Source organism: Ammospiza caudacuta, chromosome 21, assembly GCF_027887145.1.
Source record: "Ammospiza caudacuta isolate bAmmCau1 chromosome 21, bAmmCau1.pri, whole genome shotgun sequence".
In the NCBI taxonomy this organism is placed as follows: Eukaryota; Metazoa; Chordata; class Aves; order Passeriformes; family Passerellidae; genus Ammospiza; species Ammospiza caudacuta.
In genome coordinates this window covers 3,491,656-3,516,247 of record NC_080613.1, presented here as the reverse complement: position 1 = coordinate 3,516,247, position 24,592 = coordinate 3,491,656, and the positions used below count along the sequence as shown (strand labels likewise).

The 24,592-nt window shown below is 45.2% G+C and overlaps 1 protein-coding gene across 1 annotated transcript in view; it reads right to left on the bottom strand.

Annotated features, from left to right (window-relative positions):
• VAV2 (vav guanine nucleotide exchange factor 2) overlaps window positions 1-24,592 on the bottom strand; it is a 119,191-nt gene that overhangs the window by 76,492 nt on the left and 18,107 nt on the right. The window contains exon 2 of the mRNA XM_058818479.1: window positions 14,329-14,445. Coding sequence (XP_058674462.1) covers window positions 14,329-14,445 — 117 coding nt within the window. The remainder of the gene's footprint in view (window positions 1-14,328; window positions 14,446-24,592) is intronic.

The window sequence follows — 24,592 nt, the reverse complement described above, 5'->3', positions numbered from 1 at the left end:
GAAATGTCACTGATTTAATCCTGGTCCTGTCTCTGAAGGGGCTTTGGGGTTGGGGTGGGGTGGGATGGGATGTAGAGGTTTGGATGAGATGGGATGAGGAGATCTGGATGGGTTGGGATGAGAAGGTTGGGATGGGATGGGATGGGATGGGACAAGGAGATTTGGGATGGGATGAGGAAGTTTGGATGGGATGGGATGAGGAGGTTGGGATGGATTGGGATGAGAAGGTTTGGATGGGATGGGATGAAGAGATTTGGAGGGATAGGATAAGTATCTTGTATATAAACCTGTTTTGGGGGGTTCTCTGCCAGATGGGTGGATAAAAAGGCAAAGTTTGAGCACAACTTGAGGCTTGTGATGCTGAAAACCAGGAAAATTAAGGGCACTGCCCTGCAGGCTGGAGAGAGCCTCCATGGAGCTCCATCCTTCCAGGTGGACACGAGGTGACAAAGGCAGCACTGCCAAGGAGTTCACCACACTCAAATCGAACCAAAAAACAGGAATTAAGGCAAAGCACAACCCCATCTCCAGAGGGACAAACCCAGCCCCTGTGTTCCCATCCCACACGGAAGCCTAAACATTGAATTTCTCCGTGTCAGCTGTTTTTTAACCAGGCAAAAGCCAGATGGAGCAGGAGGGGACAAAAAAAAAACCACTAAAACACTGGTTCTCCATTAATTTTAAAGCTGTTCAAGAACTTATTGCTCCACACTGGTGCATCCACACACACAGCATGTGCAGCTCTTTTCTCTCTGCCACGCTCCAGCAGCTCCTGTGTCTTTAGGGGCTGGGGTCCCAGCACTGCTAACAGGGATTTAATTCACCCTCACTAATATTTTATCCATGGTATTAGGTCATGTTTTCCCTTTCCACTTGAAAGGCAACCCCAGTTTTCTTGGCAGCAGTGAAATTAATAGAGAAATCATTAGAAAGCAGAAGGGCTGGGGCCGTGCGAATCGCGCGGCGCTCGAGATTATTTCCAAACAATCAAATTAATTGGTGTCATCAGCCACGAGCAGCAGCACCCAGAGAGCTGGCATTAAAAAACATGGAAGATTATTGACAGCCCCGTGCCTCCTCATACATAAAACATGGGGTGGAATTGTTTTATTTGATTATTTCCTATGCATGAAGGCTCTGCCCTGCACGGGGGGTCGGAGCAGACACAGCTGGGATGGTGATCCCACAGCCAGGAATTGGCTGGAATATCAGGAATTGCTCCTGAGGCTTGAAGCAGAATTAACCAGGATGATTTTTAGTGAAAGTGGCTCCTTTTGGACAGCTGAGATGCAGGGATTCGCCTGTTGCAGGCACTTTTAGGGAGTAAATCCTACTCATGTTCAGCTGAAACCTTACGCAAATATCTCCCAACCCTCCAAATTTCAGGTTTCCATCTCCCTGGGCTCTGCCATCCCCTTGGTGACCCCATGGAAACCACACTAACAGCAGCAGAGGATTTTGAGCCTAAAAGTGTAAGATTTTGGCCCTGGCTACACTATCTTCCCCTCAATATTCAAAAATTGCTGAAATGCTGTGAGTGCATGAGGAACAGATCCTGGCTATCCATGGGTTATATCAGTATTTATAATATAAATAACACACAAAGTTAAGTTATAAATAATAAACTAAGTTGTACTTATAATATAAACAACACACTAAGTCATTCACCCCAGAGAAATCCCCCCGTGTTCACCTGGAGGGACAAATCTGAGTGAGAACATGGGACAGGCACCCACCTGAGAGAGGCAGATGGGGTGGGATCATCTGAGCAAAGCAGAGTGAACAGACAGTGGTTAAAAAAGAAATAAAAAATAATTAATCCCAAGTCTTGAGAAGGCATGTGTGAATGCGTTTTGTTTTGGAAGAAAAAAGAATAAATAGCAGCCTCAAGTCAGGATAATATTTATCCACATGCCTCACTTTGAAGTTGAGCCCTTGTTGACTTCACGTGGTGTGTGCACACACTAAAGTCTCCTCCAGAAGAGGCTTTTCTGAAAGCCCAGCCTTGAGCAAAGGGAAGAAAATAAACCCTTCAAAACCAGGTACTAATGGAGAAAAATAAACCTCATCACCAGGGGAATTACCACTGTCCCTCCCAAATCCAAAAGAGGATTTAAACAGCTTTATCTCTTCACCTTGTGCAGATCTGTGGAGCTCACACGGCTGAATTCCGTGGCAGGAAAAGCAAACTGAGAGGAGCAGCCCAGTTAATCTCCAAGATAAATCCCCATTCTCCTGGTTGCTGCCATAAAGAGGAATTTCTCTGTGCTGCCTTTTCTCCCTGCCATCACCTGGGCAGCTCCAGGCAAGGAGACAGGCAGCAAAGCCCTGGAATAAACCACCACATCCACCAGCCCTGCAAAACCTTCCCAGTCCCACAGAGCAGGGAGTTTGTCTCTTGTCTGCAGTTTATTTCTGTTTTCTGAACAGCTCCATGCATTTCCCTTCAGCATTCCTCAAGCAGAAACCACCAGAGATGGGTGGCAGATTCTGCCCCAGCCTTGGCACCCCAAATCCAAATTTCAGGAATTTAAACAGCCCTGCCTTCCCCCAGATACAAGCACTGCAAGAGCCAGAGCCTTCCTTTCCCCCTCAAATGTTTTTTTTTCCCCCCAAAATTCCAAGCTAATCACACATCACAGAAAATCATCACCATCAAAAACCCTCCTTCACTTCACCCTCTGCAAACAACAGGAAGAAAAATGTTTCCCTCTCCATTTTTTGCAGCTCTTATTTCTCTCCACGGGTCCTCCAACTCATTTCCTAAATCCTAAACAGGATTTTAAATTCCAGCCTGGCACCCTTAATGAACACAGCTGGGTAATGTCTCTTACCTGACCTTCCTTTCAGGTGGGTCACTCACATTTATGGTCTTGCTTCATTTTGCCTTAAGTGTGCCCTTGTTACCTCATTTACTCATTTATGTTTCACAGGAGAACAGGGTAAAAAATGGATTTAATGGACCTAGAAATAGCAGGGAGGAAAACCACAAAAGAGACACGAGAATCTAAAGATCTGCTTGTTCTCCAGACAGCTCCCACCACCAGGAACTCCATTTTCATTGATTCTTCCCTCCTTACAAGCATTTCTGTGGCCAGGCAGAGCTGGAAAAGCATCTGGGGAGAGTGAAGTGCCTGAAGTTAAACAGATTTTGGGCCAATTTACACCCTGTTAGACCTGCTAGAAGTGTTTGCTGTAGCTCATGCTGAGACTTCAGAGAATGCACAGCTCCCAACACAGAGCTCTGCTTCCAAAAGGCATCACCTGGGCTGCCTCCCATTTCAGCTGCTCCCAGGTTTCCCATTTCTGCTGCTTCCAGATTTCCCATTTCTGCTGCTCCCAAATTTCCCATTTCTGCTGCTTCCCAAATTTCCCATTTCCGCTGCTTCCCAAATTTCCCATTTCTGCTGCTTCCATATTTCCCATTTCAGCTGCTCCCAGGTTTCCCAGCACTGCCCTTTCCCTCATTTTGAAGGTCCCTGGCACTGTGAAAGCACAAATCCCAAAGCTGAGCAGCCCTGCCCAGCTCTCTGAACCTTCCCTTCCTTTTAAACTCTCAGCAAGGTGAGAAGGGATGAGCTGGGGAAGGTTCAGGCTCTGCTGCTCCTCTGAAGGGTAACTGCCCTTCTGTGAGCCATTCAGAGAGGAGAGGAACATTAAAATCACACATCCATGGCATCCCTGAGCTGGGAAAAGACCCCCCAAGATCACCCATTCCAAGAATTCACCCAGCCCACACTGAAATAATGAGGCAGGGGGTGTGGAATTCAGGGGACACTGGAGGCCCCTGATGTCCCCAAAGCAGCTGGGGAGGTGGGAAAGGAGCCCCCAGCACATCCCCAGAGGGAAACTGAGGCTGGGGCAGGTTCCCAGAGAGGGGCACAGAGGATGTGGATGCTGTCACACAAGTGTCACACACAACTGTCCCCTGCCCTGTCCCACACTCGGCAGAGTCATGGGGATGAGTTTGGGCTCTGTCAGAGCAGCTGATCCAGAAAAATCAACTGGGATCCATAAAATGCCTGTGCAGCCCCAAATCCAGGAGGATTCCTGTGGGGTTCACCCTAAAGGAGGGGATTCCAGGGCAGCCAAAGCCACTGTGCTTCCCCTCTTTGTCCCCTTCCCCTCTCCATCCCAGCCCTGCTGTAACTCCTAGGGCTGAGGGGGAGCCCAGGCAGCAGCAATTTTTCATTTTCCAGCCCAATTCTGCTCACTGGATCCACCACAAGTGCTCTGGAATCAGGACCTGTCCAAAGCTGCCCAGCCTCCAGCATTCTGAACAAAATCTCCTCCCTGGCATTTTCCTTGAAGCCTCAGTCCTGCAAACCTTGCAGTTACTCATTAACTGAGTTTTCAGCATCGTTTTTCAGGTTTTTATGCCCTTGGAAATGCAGAAAAAGCCTGAAGCATTGCACAAGTACTCCTTTCTCACTTGGAAAAAAACCAAAAACCCAAAATCTCTAGAAACAGCCTTGCAGTGGTGCTGGTTTTAAAATATTTCACTTTGCAAGTACCTAAAGCACAGAATTCTCTGCAAGTCCATGCTCCAACCAAGGAGAAGAAGAGCCAGGAACCCCTTCCTTAAGGGACGGCCATGGTGAGAAGGGAAAGGACATAAAAAAACCCACAAAACCCCAGTTCCCTGCAGGGCTCAGGGCTGGACACCCCCAAATCCCTCAGCCCCACAACTTTCCTGCCAATCCCTTCCCTGAGCTCCTCCTCAGAGCTCTGCACCCACAGCTGTCCCAGCCTGTCCCTGTTTAGCCCCCCAAAAAAATCAAAATCCCATCTGGCATCTCCCCAGGAGAAACAGCCCAGTGAAAACACAGCCCAGCAGGATGGCAGCAAACAAGTGTTAACCCTTTTCCCTCCCCAAATCCCTCCTTTTCCATCTCCTGCTGGATTTTAGGGTCCCCAGCCAGAGGAACAAGCCCCACATGTCCCGGTTTGGGGCTGGGATGGGGAAGTTTGGTGCCAGGACGGGCTGAACATTTCATCAATGCACAAATGGAATTTGCCAAGAGGCATTTTAGGAGTCAATTCTTCACACTCCAGTAATTAGAACAATATTATGGGGGGGGAAAAAAAAAAAGAAAAATAAAAAAGTGTGAGGAGGAGGGCAGGCAGCAGAGCTCCCAGGGGGAATTGGCTGGAGGAGGAAAAGGCTGAGCAAACACCCAGAGTCAAGTGAGGCCCCAAGGCAAGAGCCCCTCACAGCCTCCCTGCAGGTTGGACTTCAACCAAAAACCTTCTCCACTTCCCACTTCTCCATTTTTCTATGCAGGAGTGTTTTTAAATGATATTTCTGATTTCCAGATCAAACATGAGCCAGACCCAGCTCCTTCAGCCCCTCATCAAGGTCAGTGGGGTTTTCCTGTTTTCAGGCAAGCAAATTCAACTCAAGGTCCTTCAGACACTCCCAGTGAGTAATAAAGCTCTGTTCTTTTATAAATTAATCTCTATTCATTTCTGAATAAATCTCTATTCTTTTCTGAATAAATCTATTATTTTAATGAAGAAACAGACATTGAAGCCAAATCCCACCGAGCACCCAGTCCCCAAAAATCAGATTCTCACAGAACAGCTGTCATCTGCACCTACAAAAAAAATCACAACACCCCAAACTGTTGCATCATCTGAATACACAGAAAATCATCTCTATTTTAATAGGATCCCAGCTGAAAAAGGAAACAAAACCAGACAAACCCAGATGTTGGTGGATCCATCTCCAACACCTCCCTGGCCCTGGAGCATCCTCTGCAGGGAATTCCAGCATCCCAAACTGGAGTTCCCAGCACAGAGCCCACACAGCCAGCTCCACTGGGGCATTTCCAAAGCCCAGAAAATTCATTTTTTAAATAAAACCTCATTTTCTGTGCTTGTGAGAGGCCAGCCTGGGAGCAGGGCTGGCGTGGGGGCTCAGGACACTGCACAATGGTTACTCAGAGCTGCTGAAAGTGGCACTCAGTCAGTTCAGCTCACATCTGCAGCGAGCTGTGAGCTCAGCCCTGCTGCTGGAGCACAGAGGTCCCTTTGATAAATCTCTCTGTACAGGACTGCTGCACTATTTCCGCATGAAAGAAATAAATTCAATTTTTTTTCCCAATCATCTTTGCAGCCCACTGGCTTGGAAGAGTGAGTTTCTCTCTGCTGCACTCCGTCAGGCTCAGGTACAGGATCTGCCTCACACCCTGGCTCTCCAAGCTTTTATTTCTATCCTCCAGTTTTTTATCTTTATTTCTATCCTCCAGTTTTTTGTCTTTGAGCAGAATTTTTCACAGAAAATCACACCCAAAGCTTGCAAAAAAATCCTCCCACTTTTACTCTCAGTGCACTCAAAATCCTCCCACTTTTACTCTCACTGCACTCTGAAATTTCTCTGTAAATTCTCCATAAGTGGAACAATTTTCCTCTTTTTTTTTTTTTTTTAATTTTTTCCTTGAGAAAACTCCTCAAAGTTCCATTTCTGCATCCCTTCTCTGCAGAGATGTGCACATTTTAAATCAGACGCACAAAACTAAGAGAGGCTGAAGAGGAAAACCTGTGTGGGGTGACATCCACCACAGCCCCAAGGTGTTCAGCTGTGATATTTCCAGGTATTAACTTGCACCAAGAAAATTCAGTTTCCTACAGAAGCTTCTTCCCCCTCTTTATTTTTTGGGGTTTTTTTGGGGTTTGGTTTTTTGGGTTTTTTTTTTTGTTGTTGTTTTTTTGGGGTTTTTTTGGTTTTTTTTTTCATATTTAAGATGCTGTGCTGTGATCACTGGAGATTATGGAATGCCAGAACTTTCAGCCTGCTAGTTTCACTTTTACTAAACCTCATTTACACCCACGTGTTAATCTGTTTCTAGAAATGTTAATTATTATTTGTATTATTTGGCCTTGGCACAGCCTCATCGTGAGATGCTGAGGGTTTTATTGAAGAAACAGAAATTTTTTTATTCTTCTTACTGAATAAAAAATTCCTTTTATTCCAAGTGATTTCAGCCAGGATGGATTTCCTCCCTTTCCCAGAGCACATGATGCTGAACAGTTGAGCTCAAGTGATGAGAGATAAATTCAGCACACAAAGCCTGGCTTTGCCTCTTGGCATCTTGCACCCACAGTGATGCTCACTGCACCAAACCTCAAAAATCCCATGACATCACCAAAGGAGGCTCAAATGAAACCACAAAATAGCCAGAAATTGTTGGATCACCCCCCCAAAAAAAAGCCTGGTGTCTCCTCTCCCTAATTTTTGGAGAAACATTTGTAGGTGGTTTAACACTCACAGGTTTTTTTTCCAAAGTAAAAAAAGATTATTCTCTCCCTGATCTTGTCTAAAATTAACAAAAGGAGAACTCCAAAAGGAATTAAAATTAACAAAAGGAAAACACCAAAAACCAAAACAACCCCCAAAACCAACAAAAATAAAAAAAAAACCAAAAAAACCCAAAACAAATTTTAAAAAATAAAAACATAAACAACCAAACAAAACACACAAACAACAAAAAACAACCCAAAAAAACAAAACAAATTTTTAAAAAGAAAAAAAACCTAAAAAAACAAACAAAACAAAAACACACCAAAATAAAAAAGGACCAAAAATCAAAACAACCCCCAATAAACAAAAGAAAAACAAACAAACCAAAAAACCAAAAAACCTAAAACCAAAACAAATTAAGAAAAACTCCAAAACAAAAACAACACAAACAAAAAAAAAAACAAAAAACCCCCAAAAACTCCAAAAAACTCCAAAACCAAAACAACTAAAAAACCAAAACAAAAAAAAAACAAAAACCCCACCAAAAACCAAAACACCCAAAAACCAAAACAAACACAACAAAAAAACTAAACAAAAACCCCAAAAAAACCCCAAAACAAATTTTTAAAAAAGAGGAAAAAAAAACCAAAAACCAAAACAAACAAAAAACCACCAAAAAACAATAACAAGAAACCCAAGATAAAAACAAAACAAAAACAAAAATCCAAAACCAAAACAAATTTTAAAAAAGAAAAAAACCAAAAAACCCAAACAAGACAAAACAAATAAAAACAAGATCAAAAAAACACCCCAAAAACAAAACAAAAACTGCAAAAAAATCAAACAAAAAACCAAACAAAAACCCCCAAAACCAAAACAAATTAAAAAAGAAAAACAAACAACCCAAACAAAACAAAACTTAAAAAAAAACCCAGAAAACAAAACAACCCCCAAAACCAAAACAATTAATAAAAGAAAAAAACCACCAATAAAACCAACCAAACAACAAAACAATCACCCAAAAAACAAAACAAAAACAACAAAAAACCAAACAAACCCCCCCAAAAAAACCCCAACCAAAACAAATTTAAAAAAAAACAAAAAGCAAAACAACCCCCCAAAAACAACAAAAAAACCAAACACAAAAAAACCCAAACAAATAAAAATTAAAAAAAAAAAAAAAAAAAACAAACAGAAAATCCCCCAAAACCAAAACAAATAAAAAAAAGAAGCTCCTGTATGGAGTTAATCATCAACTGAGGGCAGGCACAGCCCTGCTCAGGCATCCAGGGCTGCTTTCCCCAGCTCTACACTTCCCTGTGAAAAACACCAGGGAATCTATAAATGTAAACATTATAATAAATATCATTTATTTTTATATTTTATATATAAATATAAATAATAAAATCTACACACCCTTCTTTTGGAGAATTCTCCTCGTTTCCCTCCCTACTTACCTTGGTGACACAGGAATCCCAGCCAATGCCACAGAGCCACAGCCACCATGACATGGGCAGCTCCATCCAGGCTGCCTACTACTACTATTATTATTATATTATATTTATTATATTTACATTTTATTTATTATATTTACATTATATTTATTGTATTTATTATATTTACTATATTTACATTATATTTATTATATTTATTATATTTACATTATATTTATTATATTTACATTATATTTATTATATTTATATTCTATTTATTATATTTATTATTTGTTATTGATATTTATTATTATTACTTTTTATTTTTATTTATTATTATTACTTTTATTTGTAAAAATACCCTGGGGCAGGGCTGGGATGGGGCACCCAGCTTGGCTGGCCAGCCCTGCTCTGCTCCCAGACACTTCACACACTCCGTGGTGCAGAGAGAAAACACACTGCTTTTAATATGTTCTTGGCTGCAGGAGGTCAGAAAAAATCCCCTGAAAGTCAAAATGAGAGAAGAGGAGCAGCAGGTCACAGCTGGCAGTGCGTTTACAGCAGTTGTATATCTGGAATTTCTGCAGTTTCTGCTTTTTTATATTAATTCATATAAATCCCTCTCTCTTCTCAGCCCAAACCGTGTTAAAAATAATAAATTAAATAGAAAAACAGTGGTTTTCTAACACTAAAAAAAAAAGGCACCCTTAAAAACAGGGCTGGAGGCTGCTAGATGGGGTTGGAGATGCTGGAGGGAGGGGAATTCTCAGCAGAGAAACAGAAACACCAACTCTCGGTTATGAATCCCTTAAATAATTCTGACAGCACTCCCCACCCTCCTGTCTGAAAGCGAACAGAAATTGGAGTTTTCTGACTCTCTGGCAGCATTTGGGGTGGGGCAGAAAGGGATTGTGGCAGCTGAGCCCCTCCAGAGCTGTCCCAACCCATCCAGTGGATGCCAAAGGGGGAATCCCTCACTTGGAAGGGGCTGGGGACAAAGTGAGGACAGCCTGGATCCCCCCAGGGCTTTCCAGGACCTCCAGCAGCAGGAGGGATGGAACACTAAAAAATACCCTGAATATCTGGAGCAATTTTGGAGCAATTACCCCAAATTTACAAAGGGCACCTCTTGCTTGAACTCTGATTTCACTCCCACCCCAAGGCAGCCACTGGAGCGTGCCAGGCTCAGGACACCTCCCCAGCAGCCACATCCTCTCCCTGGCACTGCAGCCACCCAAAATAAATCTCCTTTGAGTCCTGGCCCTGCCCCACACCAGCCAAAATCTCCCTGGGCTCAGCTGAGAGGAAGAACTGATCCAGAGCCTGCTCCAAGCCCTGCTCCAGCTGTTCGGGGAGGAAGATCCGAACAGGTGGGTTCAGATCTCTCTCCTCAACCTCTGGAGCAGAACCGGAGTGAAAAACACAACTTTAATTCCTCCATTAGCAGGAGGAATGGAACACTAAAAAATACCCTCAATACCTGGAGCAATTACCCCAAATTTACCAAGGACAGCTCGTGCTTTAACTCTGATTTCGCTCCCACCCCAAGGCAGCCACTGGAGCGTGCCAGGCTCAGGGCACCTCCCCAGCAGCCACATCCTCTCCCTGGCACTGCAGCCACCCAAAATAAATCTCCTTTGAGTCCTGGCCCTGCCCCACACCAGCCAAAATCTCCCTGGGCTCAGCTGAGATGAAGAACTGATCCAGAGCCTGCTCCAGATGTGAGGTGGGTGCAGATCTCCCTCCCCAGCCTCTGGACCAGAAGCAAAATGAAAAATACAACTTTAATTTCAGTACCAGCATCTCCTCCTCCTTCAGCTGCCCTGTGAATCGCTTCCCCTTTTCATTTTTAGCGTTTCCTATCTGTGGGGCAGGGCAGGGAAGACCCTTATCTTGCCAAAAAAAGCCTTTTTCAAAGAGAGCAGGAACTTCAAAAGGAATTCAGGGTGATTAAATCCACGTCAGGAGGGCAGAGAGGAGCTGGAGGCTAATAAATGGCACGCTCCACAGGTTTATGAATATTTGAACTATATTTCTTTTCTAAAAAAATTGTACATTACTGCAAGTTATTTAAAATGAGTAACTCCTTTTAATGAACCTGGCTACCATCACGCTGACTAATAGAGTAATAAAGAGTTTAATCCATATTTATGTACATTTTATGTCATTACAGTTGCTGCCAATAAATTAGCAAGTCCAATAAGAGTTTGATTTTATACCATCACTGCTACTAAATGTGTAACAACACACACTACACGAGCACCAGCTTTTTATTTTATTTCTTTTTTAAGAGCCAGGCTGTACTAACAGCAAGCCTGGAGAATCAGGCTTAGTTAGGAATGAGGCAATATTAACTGAGGTTTTACTCCTGCATCCATGGAGAAAACACTTCTGCAGATGCCACTGGTGATTTATAGAGAGATCTGAACCACTTTAAAAGGATCAAATATTCAGAAATAATTAATATTGAAGGGGCATGGGTAGAAATACAGGCACCAGCATCTCAGGTCACTTCTGCAAACCTCTGCCATGAAACACAGGATTATTGCTTTATCATCCACACCACAGCAGAATGACTTTAAAACTGGACATGGGGGAAAAAGAGCTGCCTGCCAGCAATTCCAACTGGCCATGAGCAACTGGAATGGGCCTTTGGGCTGCCCTGGGGAGCTGGGGGACACTGCAGATCACAGGGAATGAATGGGGTGCACCCATCTGGCAGAGCCTGAGCATCCATTGCCCAGCATCCCACAGAGCCAACTTGGAGATTCCAGCTCCACTGGGATTTTGGCTGGAGAAATCCACGTGGTTCATGACCCCATTTCACCCTGCTGACAGCAAAAAGCATCTCCTCAAGCTCAAAACTCAAGGAAGAAGCAAAACCGGGAGCAAACCTGGATTTGGGAAACCCACAGGCAGAGCTGGAAGGGGATCCTCTGCTCCCACGGCAACTCCTCCTTGCAGGAGCCAAAAGGAGTGATGGAAACATGGAAACCTCTCTCAGAATAACAGCTGGGCAAGGCAGGACTGAGGGATCTGATTTTTCAGCCTCTTTAAAGCACCAGTGGTTTTCTAACACTAAAAAACCCCAAAGATTCAAAGCCCTTTACGCAGAGGTTGGCATCAAGTCCCCGCCTTCCTCCTCAGTAATTACACTCCAGCAATCCCAAAAACTGCTGCTAATTGCTGTCCCAGTGGCCTTTTTGGTTTGGAGGAGAGGAATAACTCTCTCCCAGTGGCATCCAGAAAGGAAACACCCACCAAAATCCATCTGCAATTAAACTCTGTGTAACTATGACCCACCAGAAACGCCTCCTACACGGTGTAAGTGTCTTGTAACCAAAAAAACCCCATTGATCTGAGCAGTGAATAGCTTCAGGAAGGACTTTTTGTGTGTTGAGGAGACGAATAATTCTCCCTGTGGCATCCAGAAAGGAAACACCCAACCCCACTCCACCAAAATCCATCTGCAATTAAACTGTGTTACTGTGACCCACCAGAAACGCCTCCTACACGGAGTAACTGTCTTGTAACCAAAACAACCCATTGATCTCAGGAGTGAATAGCTCCAGGAAGGAGTTTTTGTGTGTGAAGTCTGTGTTTGGCCAGTGGGGAGGTGGATTAGAGGCTCCTTTTGCTGTGACTCAAAACGGAAAGGGAGCTCTGGTCAGCAGCAGATTTTTCCCTGTTTATTTGCTTTGCCACTGTTGAACACAGATCTGAGGGTAATGTGGGAATGAAAGGTGCTGGAGACAATGGGAATGTTTTGACAGGCTTCCAGAGGGATTTAGGGTGGTGCAGAGCTGGACAGCTGATACCTCCACCAAGCTGATAAAAAAGAAAAAAATGAGGTTTTTGTATAGAGAGTCTGTGCTTCCCACATTTTCTATGGTTGGTTGAGGATGAGAGCAACGTGAAAACAAGCACGATGCAGGCAATAAAGCACATTTGGATCTCTTGGAAGTTTATGACACATTTCTTTCTCAAATCTCCTAAAAAAACAGATTGCCCTGAGCAAAGAGGGAGTGGCAAATCACCTCCCCAAGTCACAAAGCTGAATGCACCCCCAAAAAATGACCAGGGGGAGGGAAGAGCAGAACAAGGAAAAGCAAACTGTGCTCATCAGCTGATGTGTTCCAGCAGTGTTTAACACCAGGCATCAGAGGCAATTTGAAACTGCACAAAGCAAGAGACAATGTGACGATAAAGCAGCATTTTAATTAGCAGCAGTTCCTTCCCCAGCCCAAAAGGTTCCTTCTGTGCATTCATATTCCCAGAACAACAACTGCCTTCTTGTATTCCATAAATCAAAAAAAAAAACTCATAAAACAAGGCACTGCAATTGCACATTCCACATAATGGTCCAGAAATAAATTAGGCAATAAATATCAAATAATATATCCCCACCAGCAGTGAAAATCTACTCTTTGGATAATCAGAAGGGAAGATGCCTTCCAGCAGCTTATGTCTGGCAGCTCGAAACAGGTAAAACAATACAGAGCTTTAATAAATCTTTTATCACCTTTTCTGCTGAAGAATATAGCAATTGTCCTGGGTAATGGCTTCCCTGAGCCCTGCATCCATCAGCCCTGATGCAGTTGGTGTCAAAGGCAGGGGATCAGAGCAAGAGCCACTTGTCAAAACCAAGGCAGAGTTTTCCTTCTTTGATATTTGGTGCCAACCATCACTTAGAGCCAACACATTTCTGAGAAGCTCAGGGCACTCATTTCACCCTGCCATGAAACCCCACAGACACTCAGTGGCCATGAGACAAAAATCAGGGGTGATTTCAGCAAAGTTTATTTTGCTCTGCATCTCTGGCAGCAGATGGGGAAGGACTGAGTGAGGTGTGGACCCCAGGCAAGGTTTGGTTCTTCTCAAAAACACATGGGGTCATTGTTAGGGATGTATTTTATGAAAAATCTTTTTGCTACGATTTTCCTCCTAAGAAGCTGAGAAGCCTCAAAAATGAAATGTAAACAATAATTATCTGCTGCTGTAGAATGCAACAGGTTCATCTTTGATTGGTCTCATGTGGTTGTTTTTAATTAATGGCCAATCACAGTCTAGCTACCTCAGACTCGCTGGTCAGTCGCAAGATTTTATTATCATTCCATTCCTTTCTATTCCTTTCAAGCCTTCTAATGTAATCCTTCTTCTATTCTTTAGTGTAGTTTTAATATATAATTTTCTTTTAATGTAATATATATCATAAAATAATAAATCAGCCTTCTGAAACATGGAGTCAAGATTCTCATCTCTTCCCATGTCAGAGTTAATTCCACATTTGCAAATTCCAGCTTTGATGACCTCGAGTGAAAAACACTACCACAGGTCACATCCTTTAGAGACTGATCCCAGAGAGTTTTTCATCTAAAGCAGAAAACTCGATGGCTTGGTCACCCTTCACACAGCAGAATCAACCTGTTTTAGGTTTTTAACCCCTAAATTTAGGGTTTTAACCCCTAAATACACTGAGAACACAGCAGAATCCTAAATACACCACAAGCATGGGGGAACTGGTGCGCAATTCTCAGAGGCTGCTCAGAACACCACAAAATCTTTGTATTTTCACCCCAAATCTGGAGCACAAACCCAGGGAGCCCCAGTGGCAGAACCATCCCTCCCCAGGAGCTCAGCATTAACTCTTACCTTCCCAAAATCCCGCACATCAAAGAGGTCAAAGGGATCAAAGAGGTCGCTGTTCCTTAACCCAAACTTGTCGTGGCACACCTTCAGGAAGGTCCTGATGTTCTTCAAACACAGAAACTGTGGAGGAGAAAATGGAGGAAAAGAAGGTGAAATGAGTGAGACAGGCACAAATTACAGCTGAGATTTCCTGAGTTAAATGCAAGACAAGCGAGCATCGGGGAAGATGGAACAGGAAAGCCTTATAAATATGATTGCCTGGCAAAAGATTTTGAGAATATAGAAACTATAAGCGAGATTGAAATGAAAGCAAGCTTTGAGATACCTCAGTTACTGAACGATGGGAAAACAATGGTGTGGGTGGCTGAAGGTTGATGGAACAATCCCCTCTGCTTGCAGACAGGCCCAAGGGTCAGAGCAGACCCCACTAGCTTGGCAGAAGGGCCCAAAGAGGAGTTTTAGGGTTTCCAAAGAGGAGTTTTTAGGGTTTAAAATTTAACACAGTGTGGTAATGTAATGATTCTTATAAGCTGTATGGAAATGCTATAGGATTTATATATTGTACTAGATTTCTTAGTGAGAATCAGAATATTCAGTACAGAAGATTTATTGTATTGTAACAGGAGCTTCACTCTCTTAACCCTTTTACTCTTTTACGCCTTTGCCCTCTTATGCTTCTGCTCTCTTTCCCCGTTTATTCTCTTGCCCTTTTTACTCTCTTATGCTTTTACTCTCTCACCCTCTCATCCTCTCTCCCCCTCTCTTCTCTCAGGCCTGCTCTGAGCTGTGGCTGCAGCCCCCAGCAGAGCCCTGCACCCAGGCCCTTGCAATAAACCCCAAATTCCAGCAGGGCCCTGCACCCAGGCCCTTTGCAATAAACCCCAAATCCCAGCAGGGCCCTGCACCCAGGCCCTTTGCAATAAACCCCAATTTCCAAGCCCTGGCTTCAGAGATCTCTCATCTCCATCCATCCCCACCATCCTACCCCTTGTTGCTCCTACAAGCAGGGAGTGAGAAGCTCGCCCTGCAAGGCCAGCAAGAGTTTATTTGGATTATCCCCAGTTGTTTCTGAGGATGTCAGACTCTGGTGCCCTGTGAGGGCTCCTGTGTTCTCAGCTGTGCTCCACGAACACAAGGCCCCTTTGAAAAACAACATCTTTCTCCCAAGGTAACGCTGCAGAAGGGCTGCAAAACTCAAGAACTCAAGCCAGGACGTTTCCCTTTCAAGGTCGAAGGCAAATGTAAATTACAGCTGATGTTGCACAGAAGCCCAGGGTTGAACATTTAACCATTTCCAGCACAGTACCATTTGGCTCCCTACAGAAGGGACACATGTTACAGCAACAGGACAAGGGGAATGGCTCTAAACTGGCAAAGGGCAGGATTAAATGGATATTGGGAGGGAATTCTTCCCTGTGAGGGTGGGGAGAAGTTGTGGCTGCTCACGTGCTGCAAGTGTCCCAGGCCAGGCTGGATGGGACTTGGAACAACCTGGGATAGAGGAAGGTGTCCCTACCCAGTCTGGATGATCTACAATATCCCTTCCAAATCTTTGGTTATCCAGCAAGGTTGACTGGCAGAGCAACATCAAGTTTCTCTTTTAAAAAATCCCGTCTTTACAGCAAACAAAATTTTTGTTTATCAAAAATTATCAGGGATTCCAAAGCCGGAGGACTCCAAATGGTCTTGCTCCTGGCAACATGGGGGCTTAAGAAGAGAAAAATAAAAATCTGCTTCATTTTTCCAGCTGCATCACCTACATCCTTCATCTGCTGAGCCAGCCAATTAACTTCCCTTCTTTTTACATCCTCACTGCAAAATACCTTCAATTTATGGCTGTATCTTCAGGCAACCCTTCACTTTTCCAGCAAATTCCTCACAGATACCTAACAAACATGTTAGAATCCTGAGGAAATCCATCCATCAAGGGGGTAAATCACCCCCGTGTGATCAACAGGCAGAGGAGCCAAGCTGCCTTTGGGTGGATTCCTCCTGCTTTTGTCACATGGCACAATCCCCGAGTTGCCATCAAACACACACCGCCTGCAAACTTCACCCAGGGTTCAAAGCAAAAGAAAATAGCTTAATTTTCTTTTAATTAAAAGAATCAAAGCACAGTCTTTGGGGCAATGGTACCTCCACAGACGTGGTTCGTTAGTGCTGCTTTGGGGATTAGACATGAGGGTTTCCAGCCTGGATTAGCAAAACCACCTCATTAACAGCAGGCTGCTGCACCTACACAAAGCAAGAAATAACCTTTTACCCCTCTGCCCCTCCAGCAGAGCTGCCCCAGCACGGTGGGCACAGGACAGTCCCATCACATCAGAGCCTTCTCATCAGACAAGCACGTGCCAGAGGCAGGAATTGAAAACAAATCTGGTTTTCTGGGGCATTCCTCTATCTCACATAAACACTGCAGTAAATATAAGTGTCTAGACTGGGAGGTTTTTGGTTGTTTTTTCTCTTTTTTTTTTTTTTGAATTGCTTTACAGGCTCTCTTGCTGACACTGGTTATTTCACAACTTTATCTCTGCAAGAATTTGCACCCCAGGCTGCCTGTGCTCGCTGCACTGCAGTCCCATTGATTCCAAAGTTCCAGCGTGTGCTTATTTTAAATCCTTTTAAGCCTCCAATTTTGAAAGTTAATGGCACAGGGTGCAGCCACAATTACACACAGCAAGATGCAAACCTCCTCTGCAGAGCTGCCCTGCCCTTCTGCAGCATTCCCTCCCTCCCCTGATCATCCATCCCAGGCTGGGCAGCACCAAACCACAATCACAGAATGGCTTGGGATGTTCAGGATTATCCATTTCCATCCTCTTGCCATGGGCAGGGACTTTCTACCATCCCAGTTTGCTCCAAGCCTGGCCTTGGGCACTGCCAGGGATGGGGCAGCCACAGCTGCTCTGAGAACCTGTGCCAGTGAAGGAAACAAAGGCCAAAAGTGATGTTCCACATCCAATTCAGAGGTGGAAACCCCCTCACCACAGCTGGTAAAGATATAAAAAGAGGAGGAGGCACCTGCTAAGGTGGCAGCTCCAGGTGACATCGGCACAGAGCCACCACACCACCAGCCAGGCCCTGGACAAACATGGACAAAAAAGCCCATCATCTATTCAAAGAGCTGCTGGAAAAGGCCTGGTGGAATCCACAACAAACTCAATTAACCAGTTAATTAAGGAGCTGGCAGCAAGGCCACCACACTGCCCACAGGAACAGCCACCACTGGGGATGACAGCTGCAGGTGGGTTTCACCCTCACTCCTGGAGCACCACAAGTCCAAGTGGGGACACCCAGCACAGTTCACTCCTGGCCCTTTTTCTGTGGCCAATCTGCAAAGTGCCATCTTGTGCTTTTGATTTTCCTGGCGTTTTGAGGTCGCTGCTGATGGAAGATGATTAATTCTTGGCTCAGGACTGTTACTCAAGAGCCACAGGTTAAAATTAGCTCCCATTTAACACGGGCTGTGCTGAGGCCGTTTTATTCACCAGTCAATCACACCTTTGGACAAGCAAACATTTCACAGGAGAGAAAAGAAATCAATGTTTTCCATGGGGCTCATTCAGCACCTGTCAGGCCCAAAATCAGTGCTGTCATTTATCTAATTTTAGTGAGGCTGGAGCTGAGGAGCAGGGCCCTGAGAACAAGGGAACACCAACATCACAAATTCCCAATCCTGGCACCCTCCTGTGCATCCAAAACAGCTTTGGGAGCCACCAGCCATGGCTCCAGGGAATTCCATGAATTCCACAGTCACCAACGTTTCCATGGCCAGCAACATTTCCAGGCTCTGGGACAGCCCCAGGACAAATCCTTCACAGGGGAGAACACCCTGGGCACTGCAAAGCCCATCAGAGAGGGAAGAGGGACTGGAACAGGGATGGGATTGTGAAAAACAGAGCAAGAAACTCATCTAGTGAAACAAAACACCCTGAAGGCAGATAATGAATGAGAAAAACGTGGTCAGCTCTGCCCCAGGCCTTGCAGGGTTGTAAGAAGCAGCACTAGAGAGAGGCAGCAAAGGGCCCCATCACCTGCACTCAGCCAGTTTCACAAGAGCTCTGCTTATTTTTAACCACTCTGCAGAGTCATAAAGTGAATAAACTGCTCTGAACTCCCCCTGGGAGCCCCTGGCCACCCTCCTGCACATTGGGGTGGCCAACACCCCCAAGGCCTGGGACACACTGGGAGCTCCTCAGCAGCTTCTGGGACGCTCTGTTTAATAGAAGGTTTTCATGATTTTCTCTCTTTTACTGAATTCAGTGAGTTTAGAGACTCCTCAGATGATTACAGGCCATACAAAGGGTTGTGCTGCTGAGTTTTTGTGCCACTCAAACTCAGAAATGCACTGGAGGTGCCTTCAGGGGAGGTCAAAAAAGGGGTAATTTGGTGTTTGAGTAACTCCACTTTGCACTGGGATCCCAGCAGGGACATGCCCAGCCACCCCAGATGTTTCTGCAATTGGAAACTCCAGCCTGGGGGTGGGAGAGGACTCTTGGGGAGGGTGTGGGTGACTTTTCCTCACAGCCCACACTTCAGGCCCCTCCCTGCACTCCCCAAATGACTGGGCACCCGTGGCACCTGCACTGACAAGACAGGAGCCATTTCCAATGCAAATTCACCAGAGAAGAGAAAACTGCTCGGGGTGGGCTGGAAACACATCCCAGACCTAAAGGCCACACATGCACCCACCAAAACTGCTTTGTTAATGGAGAAACACAACCATTTTTGTTAAAAAAGATCTCCAAGATCAAGTCCAACCATCAACTCAGCACTGCCAAGCCCTCCAGTAAGGGGCTTGGATTGCCCCCCAAACCTCCCATGGCTTTGTTCCTGCTGGCTTTGTTCCTCCCCAGCTTTGCCCCATTGTCTGTGGTGCAGAGGCAGCACAAACCCTCTGCAGAGAATTCCCCAACGCATTTGGATTCAAGTCAGAGCTCATCAATTACTCCAGATGGACAGATTAAATTTCAGGTTGTTGGACAGCAGATTTATCTATTGAGAAGTGGAGAATGAAATTATTTCTCAAACAGTTTAGCACTATTATTTCCCCCTCCCTTTGCCTTTCAAAGCCATTCCCATTGCTGAGCGCTCCAGGGCTGGGCAAATTCCACTTAGGGAGGCTGATTAATGAGCCTAAAACACTGATGAGGGCTGACCTCTCCACAGCTTCTCCTTCTCACATCCCCTCACAAGCACCATTCATCCCTAGGAAAGCACCTGAGGGAAAGCAACCATGGATTTTAGCAATCACCCATAGCAGGGCAATGGGGGAAAGCAAGAAAAGGGAAGAAAATCAGCCAGAGCACAGGGGGGATGAAAAATTCCTGCACAAACTCACCAGGAGCTTCCACCTTGCCCAAGAGAAGCACAGAAGGGTCCAGCAGCAGGGCAGGAGAGGCTGCCAAACCCTGCTCTGGTCCTGCTCATCCTCAAAGGGACAAAGATCCACCCCAGTCACTATCCTCAAACCTTCACTCATCATTGTCCTGGCATGGCTCAAAGGGACAAAGACCCCACAGGAATCATCCTCAAACCTTCACTCATCATTGTCCTGGCATGGCTAAAAGGGACAAAGACCCCCCCAGTCACTCCACAGGAACTTCCCATCATGGGCTGTCAAAGGGAAGAGGTCTCCCAGTTAACAACATAAAGCCCATTAAATGGAAACCAGAATATACATGGAATTGTGAAAAAATAATTAAAAACTACAAAACAAAAGTAAAAAAATAACAAAAAGAGAATCTGGAGTAACCTGGTTAACACCCAGATGTCCCAAGCCTCAGCCGCACAGGCAGAGGACTCTCAGTTATCAATATAAAACCCATGGACTGGAAACCAGAGTATACACGGAATTGTGAAAAAAATAATTAGAACTACAAAATAAAAGTAGAGCATTTACAAACAGAGAATCTGGAGTAACCTGTTAAATACCCAGAGGCAGAGGACACTCAGAGGGTGCTGCTGTCACCCTGCCATGCCCAGGGCTCCAAGAACTCATTGTGTTTTATCCAAGGAAGTTTTCCTGACTCCTGAGCTCCTCATGAAGACTGCCAGGCTCATTTCCCCCATTACACATGGGGGAAAAAAGTGGAAAAGCAAAAATAAAGCTGTAAGTGTGGCTAAAACCCCCATCCATCAGGCAGCTGAGATGGGTAACTCCAGATAATGACTCAGGACAGGGCTCTGGTGACACAGGGATGTCCCAGGCAAGCCCAGATGTTCCCACATTCCCAGGGGAACGCCAGGCTCTGTCTGTCTGTCCATCCATGCTCACCCCACAGCACTCAGGGGCTCTAAATGAGAGGAAGGAAGCTGCAACTTCCCGAAGAGAAAACGCTGGAGCTGCCACTGCTGACAGTGCTTCCCTCCTTTGTGGAGCCCTCCCAGGCCTGCAGGGGCTGGGAAAGGCAGGATAATTAAGGTTTCAAGGCTTTAATTGCAGTGCCTGGCAGGGTTTCACCCACAGTGCTCACAAGGGCTGAAATTGCCCCGAAAACCCCAAATCCAGTGGGTCCAACAGGTTCAGCACTGGTGCAACCCCCCCAGGCACAGAAATGAGGTTTGTGTCACCCAAACCCTTTCCACTGGGGCTCTGGAAAACCCCAATCAAATCCCTGTGTGGCTGATTGTTCTCTAGAAATGATCTTTTAGGATATCTCTAAGAGATTTGAATAGCCAATCCCAGGGATAACAGAGTTCCTGGCAAAAGCAGGTGGGCAAAATGGATCTTTTAGGATATCTCTAAGAGACCTGAAGAGCCAAACTCAGAAATAACAAGAGTTTCTGGCAAAACCAGGTGGGCACAGCCCCTTTCTGGCAGCCCTGGTCTCCAGCAGCTCCTGGGGGATGGATAGCAAGACAGGGAGAGAGGCTTTGCACCCCTGAGTGTGGGCAGGGCACCAAGGATCACCCAGAGGAGAAATCCAGGAACTTCCAGGGTTCATCATTTGCCCCAGCACATCCATCCAAGGTGGTTCTTTTGGGCTTTCCCAGCACATCCATCCAAGGTGGTTCTTTTGGGCTTTCTCCCAGAATTCAGGAATTTCAGAGTGCTGCATGCCAGATCTGGGTGTCTGCACTGCAGACTGAGAAATCCAGGCTGGGCTTTCCTGAGCAGTGAAATCTGGGGCTGCAGAAAGAAATAAAATCTGAGGCTGCAAAAAGCCTGGGAGCAGCAGGGCTCAGAGGCATTGCTCAACCTGCCCACATTTGGCATCCTGAATGAAGAATTCCCTTCCACACTCCTCACACCCAGCCTCTTTCTCTTATAGCTGGAGGAAACACAGCTCTATTGGGAAAATCAATTTAAAAAGGGGAGAAAAAAGAAAAAAAAATTAAAAAAGAGATGTTTCAGCTCATGATATTGCTGTGATTCCCAACCTCACCCAGGATCACACTTCAGCCCGAAAACACAACCACAGATAAGAGATGGGACATGTGAAAAACAAACCCTGCTGGGAGCTGATGGAGAAATGAGATAACTCCATGCGTGGGAAGGCTCCTGCAGAGAAAACTCCAAACATTTGGGCCAACCCAAGGCTCTGGGAGAGGACTTGACCTGAAGCATGACAATGAAATTACAGCAGAGCACTTGAGGAAAGGCAGGAATTGCGTAAGCCCAGCTGGGGTTACGCTGCAGGGCTGCTCTTCCAGGGAGCTTTCCAGGCAGGAATTGCCCTCCTGCTCCTCAGGCTGGCCCAGGGAATGGGACCCTGATGGACTCTGCACAGGGCAGGGATGAGAACAGCTCTGGTGCAGCTCTCAGATGAGTCCAGAGCAGCCAAGCCAGCAAATAGAGCCTTGTCAGGTCAAGCTCTGGGTGCAGCCTGCAAGCCTGGGCTCATGCAAGGCATTCCCACAACTCATTTTTGTCTCTTTAAAACCAAAATGCCCTGAAAAAATGGTGAGGAGCCAAGATCTGAAGCATTTGTGAGCCACAGGGTGGGATTGGAGGGTGTTTGCAGCAGGGGACTGCAATGCCATTCATGCAAAATTGTCAAAACAGACAAATAATAATCAAACATGCAAGCTGAATTAAAAATCTTTATATATCAGTTATGGAGGAGTAGATTTTAAATATTCATTGATATCTGGACATGTTCAAGGCCAGATTGGACAGGGCTTGGAGCAAGCTGGTCTAGAGGGAAGTGTCCTTGCCCATGGCCCCAATGAGTTTTATGGTCACTTCCATAAAATCTGTGATTTTATAATCCCCAAACACCCCTGAGCTAAGATTAGCCAAGGAAAAAAATCATTTCAGGGGCCTCACTGCAGACTCTGCTTTCTTCAAGCACCTCAAGAAATCTGATTTTAGAAATTCTGCCATCAGACCAGCAGCATGCAATCTTCCAACATGCAAAAGACTTTTCTGGGAAGAGCTTGTATGGCTGCCATGGCATTATTCATCCATGGCGGGGAAAATTCAATTTTTCTGCACACAGTCACGCTGTGGGGTGACTCCTTCCCAATTAGCCTCACTTCACTCCCACAAAGCCTCCAAAATTACAGCCAAATGTGGTGTTCTCCTCAGTGCAAGAAGTGCCAGGGTACCTGCCAGGAGGCAGAGCAAACAAACTCCTGCCACATTCGTCCCACAGAGCCCAAGCACAGCATCACCCACAGGGAAATCACCCCTGCAAAGCAAACCCCCAGCCAAGGAAAACATTCATAACTCACAGCTTTTACCTTTGAAATGGGTGATGGAGGAAATAAAAGCCTGGAAAAACTGCAAGCCTCTGTTGTGGTGTGTCACTGTCATATTTTCTGAAAAACCCATTTGCCAGGATTTCTCCTCCTGGTAGGCTGAGGAGCCTCACAATATTTATCTCCTTTGCTTCTCCTGTGTTTTGCTGCTTTGGAATGTGGTGGGAGATTGTTTATCCAACAGGTGGTTGGATCATTCAAGGTTTGATTGGTTTCATGTGAATTGTTTTAGCTTAATGACCAATCACCACCAGCTGTGTCAGGACTTGAAGGAGTCAGGAGTTTTCATTATCATTCTTTGTAACCTTATGTCTGTATCCTTTCTCTATTCTTTAGTATAGTTTTAGTATAGCATAATATAATATAATACAATATCATATTTAATTGATTTAATATCAGAACTCCCCTGGCAGCAGGAGAAGCCCCCCATGAGTCTCTACCAGCTCCATAAAGCTTCAGAACACATCCCAAAAACCCAAATACACCAACCCCAAACCCATCCCTGTGGCCAGGAAAGGAAAACCCACCCACAAGCACAAACACCCATTTTTCTTTCCACCTAAAGCCCTCGTGCTGCCCTGGGCAATTTGCATTCAGGGTTTCAGTTCCTCTCCTTGCAGCACTGCAAGGAAATTAATTAACTGAAGAGTAACTGTGAGTATCACAGGAAATCTGAAGGTTAACCATCATCTCTAATGTAGGCACCAGATAAAAATCAGAATGAACTTTGATCAAGGGGAGGATGAAGAGGCCACTGGCATTACTGTGATGTTGGTTGGTTGAGTTTCTTTTTTATTAGGATTTTAAGATTAGAGGCTGTGTTTTATCTGTAAGATTTCAATTAAGCATTTTCAGCCCTCGTGGAGGAAAGAGAGAGGTTTAATTCCTTACTAGACAGTATCAAGCATCATTGCAATCAGTGTGACATCAGTGAAAAACAGGTGAAAAGCACAAGAGCCATCACTTCTCCATCCTGGCACCTATTTGGAAGGAAATCCAAATTCTGGGGAGGATGCTCAGAGCCCCAGCAGGGGCAGGGCTGTCCTAAACCAGCCCAATTATCCCAACTCACACCACAGCAACAAAACAGGCAACAAAAAGGAAATCACTTCCATTTCAAGTTATTTTTTTGCAAGGGTGGAACTGAATGAGACTCCAGCCAGAGCTGAGTCTGGTTCTGGGAAGTTCCCTAAAGCATCAAGAGATTTTTTTACCACCATGAATTAAAGATCTTTCTGCAGTGAGCAGTGCTTAAATTTTGGCATTTTTGCCGACTCCAAACCTCCCTGGGTTTGGGCAAAACCCTGTCCCTCACCTCTTCTGAATTAAAACAAGGGCAGCTTCATTTCTGCCCAATTTATTTCGATCTCTCCTTGAGGATGTGACTATTTTACCTTATCTGGAAGATTTTTTTTTTTTCCCTCCCTTGCCAAGAGGTAAAATTTACTGCCCCAGCAATGCAGAACAGTTCCTGCTCCCCATGATAAAAACAGGCTACAGAAAATTAATCTGCTGGCTACTTAATTTGTAAAGCTGCTTAAAAAGGTCAGGTCCCCAGCTC